The sequence below is a fragment of the Ailuropoda melanoleuca genome, chromosome 15, assembly GCF_002007445.2.
Source record: "Ailuropoda melanoleuca isolate Jingjing chromosome 15, ASM200744v2, whole genome shotgun sequence".
Lineage (NCBI taxonomy): Eukaryota > Metazoa > Chordata > Mammalia > Carnivora > Ursidae > Ailuropoda > Ailuropoda melanoleuca.
Window position 1 is genome coordinate 53499965 of NC_048232.1, and position 20355 is coordinate 53520319.

At 34.3% G+C, this 20355-nt stretch overlaps 1 protein-coding gene across 5 annotated transcripts in view; it reads left to right on the forward strand.

The window, feature by feature from the left end:
- Positions 1 to 20355, forward strand: part of PTPRQ (protein tyrosine phosphatase receptor type Q) — a 203362-nt gene that overhangs the window by 134177 nt on the left and 48830 nt on the right. For all 5 annotated transcript variants that reach the window (XM_034644219.1, XM_034644220.1, XM_034644221.1 and 2 more), the window contains exons 28-33: positions 2715 to 2901; positions 6276 to 6520; positions 9164 to 9230; positions 12210 to 12368; positions 12972 to 13194; positions 14840 to 14913. In XM_034644219.1, the coding sequence (XP_034500110.1) occupies positions 2715 to 2901; positions 6276 to 6520; positions 9164 to 9230; positions 12210 to 12368; positions 12972 to 13194; positions 14840 to 14913 (955 nt within the window). The remainder of the gene's footprint in view (positions 1 to 2714; positions 2902 to 6275; positions 6521 to 9163; positions 9231 to 12209; positions 12369 to 12971; positions 13195 to 14839; positions 14914 to 20355) is intronic.

Below are 20355 nucleotides of genomic sequence, written 5' to 3' on the forward strand. Positions count from 1 at the left end.
TTAAAGATATATGGGCACAGATATCACCCTGGATGATACTACCAGAAATTCATGCATTTTGTAGACCTTTGTTCGCTGTTCCCTTTTTTTTTTTCCAAAATAACAAATATTTATCGTTTCTGTTCACCAAAACAAGGATGCAAAACATAAGTAGGTCACATTCTAGTGGGAAACACCAGTATATAAACAGTTAATTACAGAAGGTGAGCTATGCAGTTCTTTGGAATATAAACTAGCAAAGTAATTGAAGTTCCTGTTATGAGGGACATACGATACAGAGGAGACTTCAAGAGCAGGTTAAATTGGTTGTAGAACTTGAGGAATGAATAGTGGTATGCCAGGTGGGGAAGGGGGCAAATGGGGTAGGAAAAGGAGAGAAAATAGAATCAAAGTCTAATTGCTGGCATTGTCTGTAAAACCACCATACTGCAAAATAATAGGACACATTTCATAATAATAATAGATGATCAAATATAATATGAGCAAACAAGATTGAAATTGATGGAACGGAAACAATGAATTGAAAAGGTCAGAGGTTTCAGTCCCAGGTTAGTGGACAAATAATGATTAACAATAACAACATCAGAGCAGGTTTAGTGAAGAAAAATAAATGAATTTTGGCACATTCTGTATTTGAGGAGCCGACATTCTTTTTGGGTTTTATTAAATATGTTTTTAAGATACAGTAGATCACAGGCATGTTATGTCATATTTTTACTACTCAGTATTTAGAATGTACTATTTTAATGGAAGACATTAAAATAATTTTAATTTTACTTTATAAGATCAGGCCCAGTGTAGTAGTGTAGAGAGATCTGGATTCTTGAAAGACTTGGGAGCAAATCATATCTCAGCTACTAAATAACTATGGAATGTTGAGGAATTCACCTCAACTCTATAAAATTAGAATTCAAATAGGTATAGTGGTCAATCAAGGAACATAAACTTCACCCAGTTGAGTGAAGCAGTGGTGAATTGGAGACTTGTGCCCCATTATAGAAGTCAGCTAACACTCATCTCTAGATAATTACTACCCAGCATGAATAGAAGCCTAGTTTTAAGGATAATTTAAAAAGCTAGATTTCTATGTGGTGTTTAAATGCTGACAGCTAACTGAATCACACATACTTCCTACCAGTGAGAATATGCTCTTGATCAGTAGTCTCCCCATGCTGATCTGTTCTTCGGCCACTTTAGAGAAAGGAGGCAACTGCCTTCAATGCTCTAAGGTGGGAACATCTATTTGACTTTGCAATGCGTATGTTATTTATCAGCCTTTTGCTGTGTTTCTCATAGCAACATCTTTAAGTTAAAACAGCTCTTAGAAAAGAGCATTTGAAGAATATTTTGAACAAGAAATGTTTCAAAGTTACAAGGAAAGGTCAAGTCGGAAATGAATTTAGTAGTGTGAACAGTGTCTAAAATCTGGTTTTAAGTGTTTCAATTCGGATACCTGAGAGTAGCATGCATTGTAGGATTTCAAATTTTCTGATGTTCATCTCAGGAAAAACCCTTCTTTTTATTGCTAGAAACTTTAGCTATGTTTAATCCTTGCAGTGAATAAGCCAGGCTCTTCATCAAAGCAGACTGTGTTTGAACACACTATATGACTATATTTAATACACCTAAGGATACTCATTTTTGCACATCTAATAATTATAACATCCATGATTAACTGAGTCCTTATCCAGTGCTATGCGTAGAGCTAGATGGGAGTTTTTCTTTTCTTTTTTTTCTTTTTTCTTTTTTTTTAAAAGATTGTATTTATTTATTTATTTGACAGAGATAGAGACAGCCAGCGAGAGAGGGAACACAAGCAGGGGGAGTGGGAGAGGAAGAAGCAGGCTCATAGCGGAGGAGCCTGATGTGGGGCTCGATCCCATAACGCCGGGATCATGCCCTGAGCCGAAGGCAGACGCTTAACTGCTGTGCCACCCAGGCGCCCCTAGATGGGAGTTTTTCAAACTGCAATCATGACCAAAATTTTTTAAATGAACTGGAATAAAATTGAAAAGAGAAGAAAATAGCAAAGTGCATTTCAGAAAGAAGTTGCATTTCTGAAAATCGTTTTTAAGTTATAAAGAAGTGTGTGTATGTATGTCTGTGTGTGTGTATATATACATATAAAGTATAAACACATACACAGCCTGAGTTATGTTACAAAATGTGTTTCCTTTTTGTAGGTCATGATCAAAAAATATCAAAATCTCTGTCCAGCTACTTCAGATCCGTTTTCCTAAATCTCACCAAGCACTATAAATAGATATTATTACTTCAATATTGCATACACAGAAAGTAAGACACAGAGAACATAAGTAATTTTTCAAATGCTATAGGAACTACTATTACGTGACCAAGCTGGGATTTGAACATTTAGTGGTTGATTACCAAAATCTGTATTCTTTCTCCTATAAAACATTGCAGTAGAAAGTAGGGTTTCATTGACACAGAGATAATACTTGCTTGTTCATTGGATGGATTGATTGTGGTCGTTGGTTGATTTTTTTCTTCTTACTTTCAGTTGCTGAAATAATTGCTTATAAGTAGACTGTTAAAGTGGTACTTTAGATTTTCCAGGACAATCTGACTGCAAGAAAAAAATAATTCAAATCTTGGCTAGATAAATATGCTATATGTAGCTTTGTAGTATTATGTTTTGGTGATTTGGATCTCAAGTGCGACTTCCTTTAATTACTAGCTGTTTTGTCCTATAGGTAGATAGTGATGAATTTAATATTTCCTTCATCAAGTCAAATGAGGAAAATAAGACCATAGAAATTAAAGATTTGAAAATATTCACAAGGTATTCTGTGGTGATCACAGCATTCACTGGAAACATAAGTGCTGCGTATGCAGAAGGAAAGTCAAGTGCTGAAGTGATTGTTACTACTTTAGAATCAGGTAAGGCATATTTTCCATCACTGCTAAAAATTGACTGAGATTTAAGTGTCTTTCTTAGAATTTCTCACACCGCCCCCTGAAAAGGGTATGCATTACAAGAAATTTTTAAAGCGTATAAAACATAAAATTCAGTGATTCACCATAACTGACAAAAGTGAAGTTTTCTATTTACCTTTTTTAGGCTAAGTGGAATTATGTAGAATAATCAACTCTTGGAAATACAGAAACTAATTAGTTCATAATAATGTCCTAATTGTATTTTTTTGTATTTATTTTAGCATTACATATTTCAGAAATTTTAGTTACCGTGCCTAAGAGATGATTCTTCAAATGGTCTATGGCCAATAATGCTTCGTGTAAACTTCCATTTTAATTATTTCTGTCCATGATTTAAATGCACATTAAAGTAATAATACTCTATCATTATATAATCTGGAATTCAAAATTAGAATCTAGGTCATGCTTACCGTATCTGTTTTCGTCACCTAATCAAAAGACATGTTTTTTTATATAACCTACTTAATAAATGTCAGAATCCATACAGATTTCCTCAAGTTCCTACGAACAGGGTCTGAATGAATAATAAGTTTGTAACCAATAGGAATAAGTGTGGAAAGTCAGCTTCCCAGAACTTGTTTGCCCTATCGTCCTTCAGACTCCTGATGTTCTTTGCCACCAGATATATCTTTGGAAAGAGCACATGAAGGGATGTGTTGCTATAGTTTATTTGTTGCTATCTGTAAGGTAAGTATAGGAGGTAACACATGTTTTTTAGCTAGTCTTTTCATTATGTTATATACTCTATTGTCTATAAAGTTATGGTTCTACATTAAAAGATAACATCTTATCCTCAGCACCCTAAAATTTCATTTGTTTCCATTTTGCCGCCACATACATCCCAGATATTTATTTTCTTATGCTTTCTACACGTCTCCCACATCCTACCTGTGAAGAAAGATGCTCCTGAATTTATTCACACTCATACCATAAAGCACTGATTCTTTTTTTTTTAAAGATTTTATTTATTTATTTGAGAGAAAGCACGGCAGAGGGAGAGGGAAAAGCAGGCTTCCTGCTGAGCAGGGAGCCCGATGCAGGACTCGATCCCAGGATCCCGAGATCATGACCCGAGCCAAAGGCAGCCGCTTAATTGGCTGAGCCACCCAGGTGCCCCTGATTGTCAAATCTTAATGCGCTACCTCTCCCAAAGATATCATAGTTAAATAAATTATTACTAAATCTCTAAGAGTAGAATTTTAGGTGTAAAACCAAAGATACTTGGAGAACAGGAAATTCTTTCCAGCATTCAGAGAGTTATTTCACTTATTCAACCTTAAACCTGATTTGATTTTTAGAGAAAGTTCTTATTAAAAGAAATTTTTATATCATAGAAATGTATAACAGCAAATGCAAAAGTATTTTTGAGCCAATTTTTCACTTTAGCTATGCATTTTTCCACTTAATACGTGATATTTGGCACTATAACATGTTTATCTGTTTCTCTTTTTTCTCACTGTTATTTACTTATTTATTTTGCTTGCTACAGGGTACTATCTATAAAGATATTTGCAAAATAATAAATAATAAAGATACTAAAGCTTGAGCATCTGAACCTTTGACAGTCAAATATTAGCAGGCTTCTTCATGGAAATTGCTTTACCTAGTATGGGAGATATATCCATTTCAATTTGATCAAAATAGATACATCCATGCAATCAGTCATTTATATAAAGAACATTATGTAGTACAGCAAGGACTAGTTCCTATATTCATAAATTAATTTTATCCTCTCATATATCATTTTCTTTCATGATAATTTACTGATACTTAGGTGTTGCATATTAGGCTAATTTTTATTTATCAAAAATAAAATGGAATATCTAGACTATATAAAGAACTCTCAAAGCTCAACACTTAAGAAAATCCAATTAGAATTTGGCAAAAGACGTGACTAGACATTTCATCATGAAGGAGATACAGTGGGCAAATAAACTCATGATAAGATAGATTTTCAGCATCATTAGCTATTAAGGAAATGCAAATTAGAACCACAATGAGATATCACTATGCATCTACTAGAAAAGATAAAATAACAATTATAAAATAATGATGATGCCAAATGCTGGCAAAGATACAAAGAGACTGGATCTCTCATACATTGCTAATGGGAATGCAAAAGGGTACAGCCACACTGAAAAATAGTTTGGCAGCCTTTCCTAAAACTAAACATGCACTTAGAGCACATTACCTAGCAATCATATTCTGGGGCAATTATCACAGAGAATTAAAAATTTATGTTCATACAAAAAACTGTAAATGAATGTTAATAGCAGGTTTATTAGTAAGAACAAAAAAAAAAAACTGGAAACAACCTAAATGTTTTCCTATGATTAAACAAACTTTGGTGTATCACAAAATGGAACACTACTCAGTAATAAAAAAAAGAATGAACCATTGATACATACAACAACCATGAGGGAATTCTTAAGCATTATGCTGTTCTTTTTCTTAAAATGACAGAACTATGGAGGACAAAGGTTAGTGTTGTGGGAATGCATAGGGTGCAAATACAAGGGGATAGCCAGGGAAGTTTCTTTATGGAAATGGAATAGTTTTATACCTTATTTCTGGTGATGATTGCAGGAACTGTTACATGGAAAAAAATTGCATAGAACTACACACACATTTATGAAAGCATGAAAAAATGGTGAAATCTGAATAAGGCCTATAATCTAATTAACAGTATTGTACTAATATCAATATCCAGGTTTGATATTAAACTACAGTTAATTAAGTCATCACCACTGGGAAAAGCTGAGGGAATGTTCTAGGGGACTGTATGTACCACTTTTGCAAATTCCTTTGAGTCTATATTATCTTTAAATAAGCAGTACAGAAAGACATGGAAATGCATTCTACATAAAAATGAATACATGTAAAAGTCAAAATAAATAAATAACCAAACTAACTGGATCACCATTATGATTTCTGTGACCTACATGTATCACCCATTTTGTTTGTTTCCATAACATATATGGTTTAAATAATTTGTGTAACACATTTTATAAACAAAAAATTTGACTCAAATGAATTATATGGAGATTAAAAAGAGGAACACAGGGGCGCCTGGGCGGCACAGCGGTTAAGCGTCTGCCTTCGGCTCAGGGCGTGGTCCCGGCGTTGTGGGATCGAGCCCCACATCAGGCTCCTCCGCTATGAGCCTGATTCTTCCTCTCCCACTCCCCCTGCTTGTGGTTCCCTCTCTCGCTGGCTGTCTCTATCTCTGTCGAATAAATAAATAAATAAAATCTTTGGAAAAAAAAAAAAAAGGAACACAAATTTTAATAAATTAATTGCCTAATATTTCATTTTAGTCCCCAAGGATCCACCTAACAACATGACATTTCAGAAGATACCAGACGAAGTTACAAAATTTCAGTTAACATTTCTTCCTCCTTCTCAACCCAATGGAAATATCCAAGTGTACCAAGCTTTAGTTTACCGAGAAGACGATCCTGCTGCTGTCCGGATTCACAACCTCAGTATCATCCAGCAAACTGACACCTCCGTCATTGCGATGTTAGAAGGACTAAAAGGTGGACATACGTATAACATCAGTGTAAGCATGCGCAGCTTTGAATTATGCACCTGTTTTACAAAGTCAGTTTACAAACTCAGCATTCAAAAATACTGCAGTTTAGGTACACGCTAGATTTCTCATATCTTTTTGCAGGATTGTGTGAGACATGCCAACAGAAAATAACATTTAGAGAAATGAAATTGCTTATTTCCTATATATAATACATATAATAATATGTAGGTAACAAATATGTAGGTAACAAAAAAGTTTTCACAACAATAGTAGAAATCCAGAAATAAGATAGAGGGGAAATGAAATGCATGTTAAAAGCAAGAGGGCAGTGATATGTAAAGAGAGAATTCTATCTAAAGGGAAGCTGTTTATGTGTGGTTATAAGTAGAAAATGGAAAAGAAAATTTCAAAGGCAAAGGGCAGAAATAACTATGTATATGTTTGAAATTCACCTGCCTTTCATGTAATAATTACTAAAGCTAAGCATTTTACATCCTAATTCTAAATTATCCATGCATGTTTATATACATACAGACATACACACAATTTATTTCAAAAATGCATTTTGTAGTATGTCTTAAATTTTCAAATGGAATTATATGGGTCAGAATATCATCTTTTAAGCAACAAAGAGTTCGCCCTAAACCTGCAGGTAGCTTAGTAATTAATTTTCATAGCAGTTCTATATGATCCTCATATAATGATCAGAACACTGTTATTAATAATTTGTATTCATGTGTATATGTTTTTCTCTATATTATATCCATATTTCTGCATATCTTCATTTCTTCCTTCAATCACTATATATCTTATTTTATTTATATATATAGATAGATTCTTGTTGCACATCCCATTAAATGGACCACCATTGTGGAGGGTCTATTTGAGGGAGGGTGGTTAAGAGAATAAACTGATCTGAGTTCAAATCCTACTCTGTGGTTTGTTTCTGGGCAGTTGCCTCAAATCTGTACCTCAGTTCCTTTATCTAAAAAAAAAAAAAAAAACAACAGTAAATTCTACTCCTGAAACTAATATTTCACTGTATGTTAACCAACTGGGTTTTAAATAAAGACTTGAAACCAAAAAAAGAAAAAAGAAAAAACAGTAATAAGAATAAAGACTTCTTTATAGGATTTTTTGTAAAAATTAAAGAATTATAGTTATGGGAAGGAGTGAGTGCTCCATCAGTTTTGCCTTTTGGAATAAGAGAAAAAAACAGGAAACAAAGTAGAACTAATTCATAATTTAAAGAACAGTAAAAAAAATTCGCTAACTTACTGTTCAGAAAATGCCATTTATAGTTTCCTCAACACCTGGGAGTTTAGTAGAAATATATAACTTTCACATCTATCCCAACCTACTGAATTAAAACCTGCGTATCTTCATTCAACAAGTTTACAAGTGACTTCTTTGTATAATGCAATTTGAGTAGATCACCTAATTCTTCATTTATTATCTCACTTAAATGTTAGGCTATACCACAAAGAAGCAAAAATAACGAAGCACACCATAGTATCACTTTCCATTTTTAATACTTTTTAAAAAAGATTTTATTTATTCATTTGAGAGAGAAAGAGAATGAGCACGAGGGGAGCAGGGGGAGGGGAGGGGCTGAGGGAGCAGGAGCAGCAGACTCCCCACTGAGCAGGGAGCCCATGTGGGGCTTGGGGCTCCATCCCAGGACCCTGGGATCATGACCTGAGCCTGAGCCAAAGGCAGATGCTTAACCAACTGAACCACCCAGGTGCCCTGATACTTTTCTTAAATTTACAAACTCCAATAAATATTTCCTTTAGACGTTTTTTAACCACATTTTTTAGGCTTAGTTTATTCACCATACCCACCACATCATATATATTATTATAATTTTAATTCAGTAAAAACATTCCCAAAACATCTATAGTGTGGAAGTATAGAAAACAAGTTAGTTCCAATAAACATCTTATATTCTGAATTGTTTTTGTGAATGAAACTGGGCGAGAATATAGTCTTTGTTTTATAGTGCAAAATAAATAAAAGAAGATTTTCTATCTACAGTTTCTTAAGCGTAAAGTGAATTGAAAAGATTCACATTAGTGTGAATCACCCTCTGTCTATACAAACAGAAATGTTTTATGTGTATATGCTGCATTATGCAGGTTATAGCGTCAGATACTTTGGGGCAGGGGTGAAGAAGGGCATAAAGGCCAACTTTCAGAGGGATGATTTAATACAGGAAAACAAGGAGGTTGAAGGAATAGGATTTCATTCATAGAAGGGAAAAAAAGAGGGTCTTGAATATGGGTTTAAAGAAAGCCAGAGTGACCTAGCTACAGAGGAAAGGAGCAGATGTGAGAGTAGATGAAGGAGTGTAGACATAGTGGCTTTTCTGCATCTGCACCTCCTTCTCAAATTGAAGCCACATCCTTTCCTGGTCGCTATGACAGGGCTGTTTAAGTCTCTCAGTCTTTGTTCTCAGGACTTAGTACTACAAGACCAGTTTTAAGAACTACTTTATTATTAATGTTCTTCCTACACATGTGTATTCATTTCAGTAAGTGCAAGAAAAATATAATAAATAGGCTATATTCAGCTGTTTTTAAAAGTAGAATCATTTTAAAATTACATATGACTCTAATAAAAATAGTAACAAGATGTTTCTTTTTCTTTTTTCTTTTTTTTTTTTTTTAGGTTTATGCAATCAATAGTGCTGGTGCAGGGCCAAAGGTTCAGATGAGAATAACCATGGACGTTAAAGGTACATACATGAGCTGCCTTCCTGTGAAATACTGTTGTCTTAATCAAAGAGTAATTATAATTGAATTCTATTATTAGAGTTAAGAATGTAGTCAAGCTTTTAAATGATGCATATGCAATAATAAGCATACATTAAGCAATAAAGCCTCCTTATTAAAGCTATACTTAAAATGCCTAACTAATAATGCAAATTACCATCTTAGAGAATGCCTACCTGCTATTTATCGTATATATCTTTCCCTCTAAATTTAAAGTTTTCTGAGACAAATTTTATAGTCTGTTATTATGTATTGTAATTTTGTTGAAAATTCATTGTTAAATTACCCATGGCTAGACTTTTACTAGTTTTAATTAAATTGCTTGACTGATCTTTATCTTGAAAGTAAAATTCTTTTTGGCTAATCAGATAGTGTTTACTGAACTACCATATATTCAACTTTATGATTCTGACTGTAAAGTAGATCTATCAATTCATTATTCTGACAGGTATTCTTTATAAGAAATATAATTAAAATTGAAGGCTGCCTCCCTCACACAAAACAATCCATGAAAACTAAAAAAAGATTCTTAGTAAGAATTTAAGACTAGTCGGTCATTTGGGATACTTTCTCTACCTGACTGAAAACATAAATGCAATTGTGCCATCTCTCTAAAAATGTGTAATAAAACCTGCAGAGGGATTAAAAAACTGAAGTGTATGGACCTTTAGTAGAACACTTCTCTTTCTGAAGCAAAAAGTAACTTTTCTTAGTCTTTGGTAAGCACAGCAGAACAGAATGATTAAATGTGCCAGCTCTAGCCTAAGTCTAGGGTCAAACTGCTGAGATTGAATCCTGGATTGGCCACTCGATATCTGCTTGACTTTAGGCAAGTGTCTTAACCTCTATAAGCTTGTAAAATGCAGATAATGCTAGTTCCTACCTCACAGATTGTTGTGAAGATTTAAAAAGAAAAAACCCTTAGGACAGTGCCTGGAAACTAGTACAATTAAGAATAAGAAATATTCCCTGTAAGATGAAGCTGATAAGTTTTATCTTTTCATCAATGGTTGTTCATATAATTGTAATATTATTTAAAAGCATTAAGATTTGCTTTTAATTCCAAACAACTTGGAATGTGCAAATGCATAAGCTCTTCAAAAACATCAGCTGTTTTACTAAACTACTTCGTAAAGAAGAGCTTATGTCATACCATCTTAATTTCTTTTTGTTATTCAGTGGCAGACAGGGAAGTATGCAGGTAACGATGGATGCATTATATTAATTCTTTAATAAAACTTCCTATGTCTATTGCTTTGATCATCCCCAGGTAGAGATGATTTGTTCTGACTTTCCACTCCTTAGATAGGACAGATAGACTCACGATCAGTTGTCTAGAAGAAATATGTGAGTACTGGTGCTAGTGGTGAGGTGCCAGAGAAATATTTTTCTCCATTAATATGCATTGTTTTTGGTGACATGGAGTGACATTGAATTAATAGTAGTCTCATTAAATTTGAATTTGACACATAATATACAGTTGGGCAATCATGTGCAATGCCAGATTCCTCTAACTGAAACCTTTTCTTAGGGATTCCTCAGTGGCCTGGCTGAGAGTTTCTCAGAACTCCTGAAATCTGAGGCTCTTCCTCCTGAATCCTTCCTTCCTTCTTCTCTCACACAGGTATTAGACCTGTGATCTGTGGTTGAAAGACTCTCACCACCTACTCCTGTTCCCTGTTCCTTGACCCTTCATGGATATTTCCTCCAATAAACTTCCTACACATCTAATATTATTCTAGCCTTTACATCTCAGAGGAGTGAGCTAAAGGATCAAGCCAAAAAGATTTGATTCAAATCTTGATATTTCCCTTTTACAGCGATGTGACATCAGGCCATTTCTTCATCTATAAAATGGAAATGGTATTGCCAACTTTATGGTATTATTGAGAGGCTTTTAAAAAAAATTTAATAAATATGGAAATTGAAGTTTGATTAAGCAACTGGCTGTGCTCGAGCAGCGGGCACACATTTGGCTATAAGATGAAATGAAACAAGCAGAACTCCTACAAATATTGATTTTGGAGATATTTGTATGCATTGGTGGTAAAATGTGAATTATCATGGCACTTACAGAAATTATTCTGGTAATATCTATTAAAGTTAAAAATATTTTTATCTTTTGTTCCAGAAATTTTGTTCTTGGAAATCTACTCCATAGAAATAAAAGGATCAGTAAATAAGGCTAAATATATAAGGCTGGTTATTGCAGCAAATGTTCAAAACTGGAATGAAAAGTGAATTCCCATTACTAGCTGAATGAATAAACATGATGTTGTCACACCGTGATATATAACATAGTCACTAAGAATAATGAGTTAGTCCCATACTTGGTGACTTGGAAAGACTTATATAAGTCATATTTAAGTGAAAAAAAGCATATGTGGAGTGATAATAATACATAATATAGCCCTATTTAAAAAATCAAACAGTGAGAATAATCTGTTATGTATGACTTTATGTATTTTACATGGTTATGTGAACATGGAGAAAAATATGGGAGGATATCATCCATATGTTTGGCATGGATAAACTGTGGGAGGGATGCTGGTATGACTAGAATAGAAATTGATGAATCAGCTAAAGGAAGTAAAAGAAGAAAAAACCCACTAAAATATCCATATGATTTAATGCACTTATAAAAATTATATGGTGTGGGAGCAAATATAATTTGAATTTTTTTTAATATGTGAAGAGGAGTCATATGCCTAAAAATCACACCTGAGTCCCATTATCTCAAGCAAGTATGAAATACATAATTAAAGCATCAGGAGATAATAATTGCTAACCATCTGTTGTTTTCAAACAAAACTCTGTCTCATTTGTTATGTGTTTGTCATCATTTTATCTATAAATCACCTGCATGAAATGAGAATTTAACATTTTTTCTTCTCTTCAGAAACAAAAAATCAATTGCAGTGATATTTCTTCTTTGTTTAAAGCTCCAGCACGACCAAACACCAAACCAACCCCTATTTACGATGCTACAGGAAAACTGCTTGTGACTTCAACAACAATTACAATCAGAATGCCAATATGTTACTACAATGATGATCATGGACCAATCAAAAATGTGCAAGTGCTTGTAACAGAAGCAGGAGGTATCATCAACTGTCAACCTATCTCGTTAAATTATAGAGTATGAATTGCTGAATGCTAAAGAAATTTCAGTTCAAAATTAGTAATATAAGATTGACTATCTATTATCTTTTGTTCCAGAAATTCTGCTCTTGGAAATCTATTCCATAGAAATAAAAGGATCAGTAATAGAGTGTTAATATTATCATTAATTATACTAATCATTAATTTATACCTAATATACTTGACCAAAATAAAAAAAGGCATAGTCAAAATATGTGATTTATTTATTCCATATTGGAATAAATTGGATTGCTTGATTTTGGCAAGATGGAGTCTTGATAGCCTTTTTGGAGGTATGAACTGGAGAGTTACTTTTGACTGAGAGATGTTCTTTCTGTCCCTGAGAAGTCATCCTCCACAACAAAGCCTAAAGATTCATGCGTGATAGGAAAAGATAGGGTTCCCTGTTTATCCAGGTAGATCAGCCGAATCATCCCTGGTGGCTCATAGAGTGACAGATGTTGCATCCAGATTTTCCTCATGTAATTATAGAAATGCTCTTCAGAAATGTGAAAATACCTTCATATATTGCTTGTAATTTTATCCTTTTTTTATGAAAATAGCTCAGCATGATGGAAATGTAACAAAGTGGTATGATGCATATTTTAATAAACCAAGGCCATATTTTACAAATGAAGGCTTTCCTAACCCCCCATGTACGGAAGGAAAGACAAAGTTCAGTGGCAATGAAGAAATCTACATCATTGGTGCTGATAATGCATGCATGATTCCTGGAAATGAAGACAGAATTTGCAATGGACCTCTGAAACCAAAAAAGCAGTACTTGTAAGTAGAGTTGACACTAATGCATTGTGGTAGTAAGCAAGTTAACATCTTTTATTCATCCATCTACCCATCCATTCATCTTTCCAATAAGCACTAGGCATCCATAATGTATCATGACCTGATACATGGTAAAGATCAACAAGGCATTGTCCTTACATTCCCTAAATGTACAGTTCTGTAGGGAAAGTAGGCAAGCTTTAAAGTAATTATGATTTGATATTATAAGTAACATAAGGACAATATGAAAAACATGTAATTGGAGAACATGGGTAGGAGAATTGCATTCTTTCTGTAAAAGATATTGTGACTAACGTAATATTTTGTGCTTTTCACTCATTATTTTGCAACACATGCTAATGTATGGGTTTATAGAAACACTATCCTAGTCTTTTATTTGATGACAGCTTCAGTTTACCAGAGTCATAGCAATAATTTTCTCCTCTTTGTATTATCAAACTTCTCAGTTAGTGACTGAAATATTTATAATTTACTTTAATATCTGTCATTTTGTAGATCATGATAATCTAATGTATTAAATACCACTGCTGATATTCTGGCTTTATTAAATGCTTTGCTAAATTAATCATTTAACTCCTGTTAAATTGATTGTGTTATTTTTGTCATAACTATAATTTTTTAATCTTTAATTATTTAATTTCCAAAATGTAATTTTTACTAAATTTGAAAAATGCAGCTAATTTCATGTTTGCCTGCTAGTTAAAGCATTATTAAATTCTTCATAAACATCCTAAGCCAAGTTAACATTAGAAAAATAGAGAAGTCAGGCATTTGAAAAAATAGAATGCTCTGTTATCTGTTAATAAGTATAGTTACTTTGGTTATTAAGTTATTGCCTAAAATGTAGTCATCATACATAGGCAGTTATGAAAATGATATACCACAAAATTTAATATTTATTCAAATATTATTAATTTTGCATATTTTTCCAAACAGTCTCTTCATATAATCAATAAAATCGTAAGAATTTAAGAAGAGTAGAGATTAAATTATAAACTGAAACTTATTAGTGTAAGCTGGTTTTGTACTTTAAAATACTTAGATGTCTATAATTTTTAAATAAGGTAAATTTCAGTTATCTCTGAAGACGTTAGAATCACCCATTCTGTAACCATTTTCTATTTTTTATGTCATAAAAACATAGAAAGAGAAAATATTTCTGTGCACACCCAGAATTAAGAAGCATTTTTCTTAATTTGTTAACATGTGAACAAAATAAGTTCTGTATGACCATTCTAAATCTAGGTCACTGGTATTTTCAAAGGTAGTTGAGGTATAACAGTTATTATACTTTATAAAGTATTTTTGTGTAACACACTTTCACACAGACGTGAAATAGTTTCATCCAAATAAATCTATGAGGGATGTAATCTGCTTCATCTCTTTAACCTGCTGACTGCTCATGAGTCTGGCCAAACTTTTAATTACTCTCTTATGTGCAGGATAATTATTCATCTCACATAAAGATAGGATATATTCTGATGGCAAGGATTTCCAAGTGTACATCTCATAAATACATTTTCTCTCGAATAAAAATGTGTATTTTTCATTGCTATTTGTTAAATTATTCATAGAAAAAAGTCATACAGCATGCCAATTGTTGATTTTTATTTTTTTTATTTCATAGATTTAAATTTAGAGCCACAAATATTATGGGACAATTTACTGATTCTGATTATTCTGATCCTATTAAGACTTTAGGTAAGATATATTCTGTAATTTAATTTCATTTATAATCTCAACATGCTAATCACAGTTGTAACATTCATTAGTAAATATATTAATCCATGACTGAATGTTCTCAAGTATAAGTTCATTTCAGGGTTAATTAGCCTGACAAAGGAAAAAATAGTATTTGCGATATTCTTTTAAGTGATGGATGTTCCATCTATTCAAATCAGGACATAGATTTCATTATGGTATTAGTTCTATGCTGATGTGTACTAACATTATACTAAGCACATATTTACTTGGCTGTTTCATATATAATCTTATATGGAAGCCATTGTGGTTGTCACAACAATGGGGCCAAGCTACTGGAGTCTAGTGGGCAGAGGCCAGGGAGGCCGCTGAACATCCTGTATTGCATAGGACAGTCTTTTCAGCAAAAAAATTCTTTAGTGCATAATGTCAGTAGTGCTGAGATTGAGAGAAGCTGTTAGGTGTTATTAGCTCCATTTTACAGATGAGGAAACCAAGTTATTTAGTGGCTCAAGCAGTATTCTAGCACAGATTCCGTAATCGTTCCAGTGCACATACAGGGTTTCGACCTGGATTCAAAACTTGACTCTGCCAATTAAGAAAATAATTTCTATAAACCTAATTTTCCTATTTAGAAAATGGTGATGAGAGTGTTCACCTTGAAAGATCTAAATAAAATAGCATATATAAAGATATTAATATTTTATACTTAGTGAAATTTCAAATAATTGCTTCTTTTTGGATAAATTATAATCAAAGATTTTAGAAATATTCTTTTTTAGAAGTTATTTCCCTAGTATTTCTCTACATACGTTGCAGCTTCCAGTCTTCTCTGTATCAAGCTCTGAGAATGTGGACCTTTGTGTGCTGTTCAGATTCACAGTGTAATGTGAGCTGCAACAGATTTCAGTGAGAGTTGTGGCTGGGAGAAGATAGATTTTTCCATTATTTTCAGTTAGAAATTCTCCTCTGGTTGTGGCAGATTAATTGTCTAAAAAGTCAGCTTTTGTAACCTCTACTTAGTTAAGGAAATTTTCAATCTTGAAGAAATAAAGGGGCTCATGGTTTGCTACATGTATGTTTATAGAAGAATAACATGAATTTCTTTGGCTCTATTGTCGTATTCCACAAAATCAATGGTTTAATTAATTATTTTTACCCAGTAATTCAATCATTTTACAATTGGCTGACTAGATTTGTGGTTTTGAAATGGTGTGGAGTATTTCTTCATTTGATAGGTGAGTTGATCACACCCTGACACCACCACACCGAAGTAAATGTCTTGATGGCACCAACATCATTTGCTTTAGGTTACAGCATTCAGAACTATTGCCACAGCAAATTGGTGATCCTGGTGTGTTTACTGAGGGAAGATAAGAGACAGAGACAAAGTGGATAGCTCATGCATCTTAGGGAGATGACATTTTGTAGGAGCAGTGCTGAAGATGTTGCCTTGCTGTGTAATTTTCTTGTGTGCTGTGTCCCCTGTGTGATTGCTGGTTTCAGGCAGTTTATTGATGTGAGGGTACATTCAGTCAGTTCTCTGAGAAATGAAGTTACAACATCCAGGGTAATAGGAATGAAAAAAGGGAAAAGACAAACATCATAAACCATGATGTACGGGGATGTGATTCCTCACATTCTGCCAGATGGCTTCCCTCTGGCTTCCCTCTTCCCTCAACTAGTACTTTAGCTGCAGGTGGTCTCAAGGTGCTCCTCAGTGATGCTCTTCTTTTTCTTCCTTCCTCTCACAACCAATTGAGTGGAGTAAATTAATTCTAGAACATAGCAGAAATACACTATCAGTTCTCTGATTCCTTCTTAGAAATCATGACTATCCCTACCCCTGTGATCCAGGTACTGATGTTTGTGTGCCCTGGTAACAGCAGGAGTCTAAAGGGGATTCAAGATGTGGAACAAAGGGCAGAGCACAGGATCTGGTCAAGGTTAGGGAAGGAAGCACCAGTGAAATGTAGACTCAATGCATAAGGTAGAATGCCATTGTGCTGGTAAGGGGTAGTTAGAAGGAAGGGTCCTGTACATCTATGATCTAATTTTTCAGAGTTCATATATTATTTGTAGACCAGTGACGTAAGGGCAGCCTTCCAGGCTCCTCCTTAGAGTTTCTTCCATGGACTCTCTTCTGATAAACAATGGCTTTGTATTAGGCTTCTGCCCTATATTCTTACCCTGGATTGACCACACAGAGTTCTACTATCAAGATAGTCATTTATAGTTGGTAAAACCATGACAGGCAGGAGTGGAGAAAATGATTAGGAGTGCCACCCTGAGTTGTGGTGAAATGAGATGTGCAGCTTTGGAGTATGGAGTGTACCATTGGAGCAGAATTCCTCAGTGTCTGGAAAATTAGCGCAGTCATCTGACTGGTTAATGAATTTACTACCATCAGTTCCTGTCCTCACATTTTATGTGGCTATTGGATCTTATGGTTCTGTGGATATCAGATTCAGCTTGATGGGTCAGGTACCAAAAAGTACCCTCCAAAAATGACCTTTGTCCATGATTTGACATTAATAAAAAGCTATGGAGTCATAAGAGTTTTTTTGGGGGGTGGGGGGAAACATTGCCAAGGAAGATACAGTAGAGGATCTCAAAAAGGAAATAAACTTGACTATTTCTACATTGGTCAGTGGCAAGAATGGTTTCATGGCTATGAGAATGGGAGCAAGCAAATAGTAAAATCCATTGATATTATACCCTGGTGTCATCAGAAGATTACAGTGGATGCTGGAGTCCTTGTTTATCTCAAATATGTCATATATTAGGAGGGATGATACCATTTGCAACAGGCTAGAGGCTCCCAACATTCCTAACAAGCCTCCTGAGAACTTATGTGTGTGTGTGTGTGAGATCTCAGACTTCAGTGGAAGAAGCGAAGATCCCATCTAGGTCATTAAACTACCCGTGGATATAATTCCTTTCCTGGTATTTAGCATAGCACAGGCAGTAAGCTCCAAGCTAAGTTGCCTGTCAGTAGAATCTTCAGGATTTAAGAGCCTTTGTAAGGCTGTCTTTTTAAGTTAGTATAGAGTGTACACTTCTAAAACAGACCATTTTGATAGTGGTTGTGCCTCTTACAGATACTATTATTTGGAAGTTAAAATCAGGGGCAAAAGAATCACCTTAGACTGATCAACTAAAAGGTTTGAGTTTATTGAAAAGGGTTAACAAAGGTACAAGTGAGAAGGGGCCAGGCAGGGCTTTGCTGAAGAAGGATGAGTGTGTGGAAGAGGAGTTTGCACTTAGGGAAATCTTTATGGCCTGTAGGAATAAACAGGGGAAATGACATATGCCATTATTTTAATCCTAAAGAAATACCGACAACTTATTTTATTTTGTTTTCACTCAGAATGAACATTAGCATTTTTACTCACAAAACTCATAAGAATTCTTCTTAAACTCTTTTTAAAAATCCTCTTTAGGCACATCAGTTTATGGAAACTGCTCGTAGGCAATGTTTTGATTACAAGGTTTAATTATAGAGGATTCCCGTGATTTGAAAACCAGACACTGCTTTCTGCACCTTACTGGGCTTCATTAAAGCTGAACAAGATGAAACCTTAAACCCCATGGCAAAGGCACTCCGTGATTGTTTTCTTTTGTCATAACACTTCTCATTTAATTACTGTGCTAACAATGAGAAGTTCCAATATGCTCACTTAGAAACAGAAATAGGGAATCGCTATGTATTTTTTTTGCAGCAAAAGGATCCCTTGCCTCCAAAACACCAGACAAATGAGGAAAGTTTTATGATGTTAACGAGGCAGTGGTAATGTGGGGCTGAGCCTCATAAATTTGCAGTCAGACAGGCATATTTCAGGCAGTATGGGCATATACTGAATTTGTGTGAACTTGGGATCATTACTTTAACAAATTAATTTCTGAAATCTTATTTCCAAAATGAAAATAATAATAACTACCTCGTAAGCTAACTGGAAGATTAAATCAGATGAATGAATGAAAAATAAATATGAAATGTTTATTAATAAAGATAATTATTTATGTGCCAAGCCTTTTATGAACATGTTTTATATATAACCCCATGTACTCTTCACAGCCCTATTAACATAATCCCCTATTTATATATATCCTCAATTTATGGGTAAGAAATCTGAAGGTGGGTCTTTAAGCAGCTTGCCTGAGGTTACAGAGCTAGGACAGGGCAGCACCAGCTTTTAGACCCAGGCAGCCTGACTCAAGTCAGTGCTGTGCTAGTAACTACTGTACGCATTGCCTGGAAATCGCTAAGTGTCCAAGTCCTTGCTGTTGCACTGCACTTGGTGATTTTTCTGCTCCCACAGACTTACTCTCCTTGCTGTACCATTTTCTCTTTGCAACATTTTTAATTACTTTCAGCTCTTTTTTTATCTTTTCCTCTTAGCTTTTTGAGATTAGCATTCACACGAGTATGCTTTACTTTTGCACATAAAGATACAAAAATTCTTTTTTTTTTAACAATGAATAAGTGTGACTTTTCTTTACACCCTGGAAACCATTGTTTATTGTCTACTTTTACTGTTTTGCCAAACTGATGCATGGAAATAATATGTCTAGGGTATTTTATTTTATTTATTTTTAAAGATTTTATTTATTTATTTGACAGAAAGAGAACCCGAGTGGAGCGGGGAGTAGGGACAGAGGGAGAGGGGAAAGCAGGCTCACCGCTGACTGGGAGCCCAGTGAGGAGCTGGATCCCAAAACCCCAGGATCATGACCTGAGCCAAAGGCAGACGCTTAACTAACTGAGCCACCCTGGTGCCCCTACCGTGTTTTAACTTAACATTTCTTCAATTATGAAATTGAGTGACTTTTAATAAATTCTTTGTGCAGTACTTGAATATCTGGGGTGAATAGTACTGTTCAAAAGAGAAGAAGAGATCCTTATACTACAGTTCTATTATAACAACTTGTTCTCTTTTAAGATTAATAATATTGGAAGATCTTTCACATGACATACATCTATATCAAGAGCCAGATAATGTCTTATGAGCTTTATACTCATTTAATTCCGCTTCTTCTTAGAGTTATAAAACTGGCTTAAATCAGATCTGTCAACTGAGCTGAAATAATAATAATTTCAATCAAAAAACACTTACGAAAAATTAGTGCTTTATAATTATGTTTGCTTAATTACAGCAGTACATCTTATTATGCAAATAAAACATAATTTAATGTGACCTTTCTTAGGACTTTAAGTCTAGTCAGGAAATGACTTCTGCTTATTACAGAGAGGATCATGTTTATATTTTCAAGTGAAAGAATTCCATTTTCTATGGAACTATTTGGAGAAGTGACTTCCTTTCAGACGGTAATGCTCTGTGGGTATATGCATAGCAGTGAATCAGAATTTGTACTCGACAGTCATGGTACACTTTGTCCTCTCCTACCAGTACATTTGTAATACATGTGCCCAAAAGGATT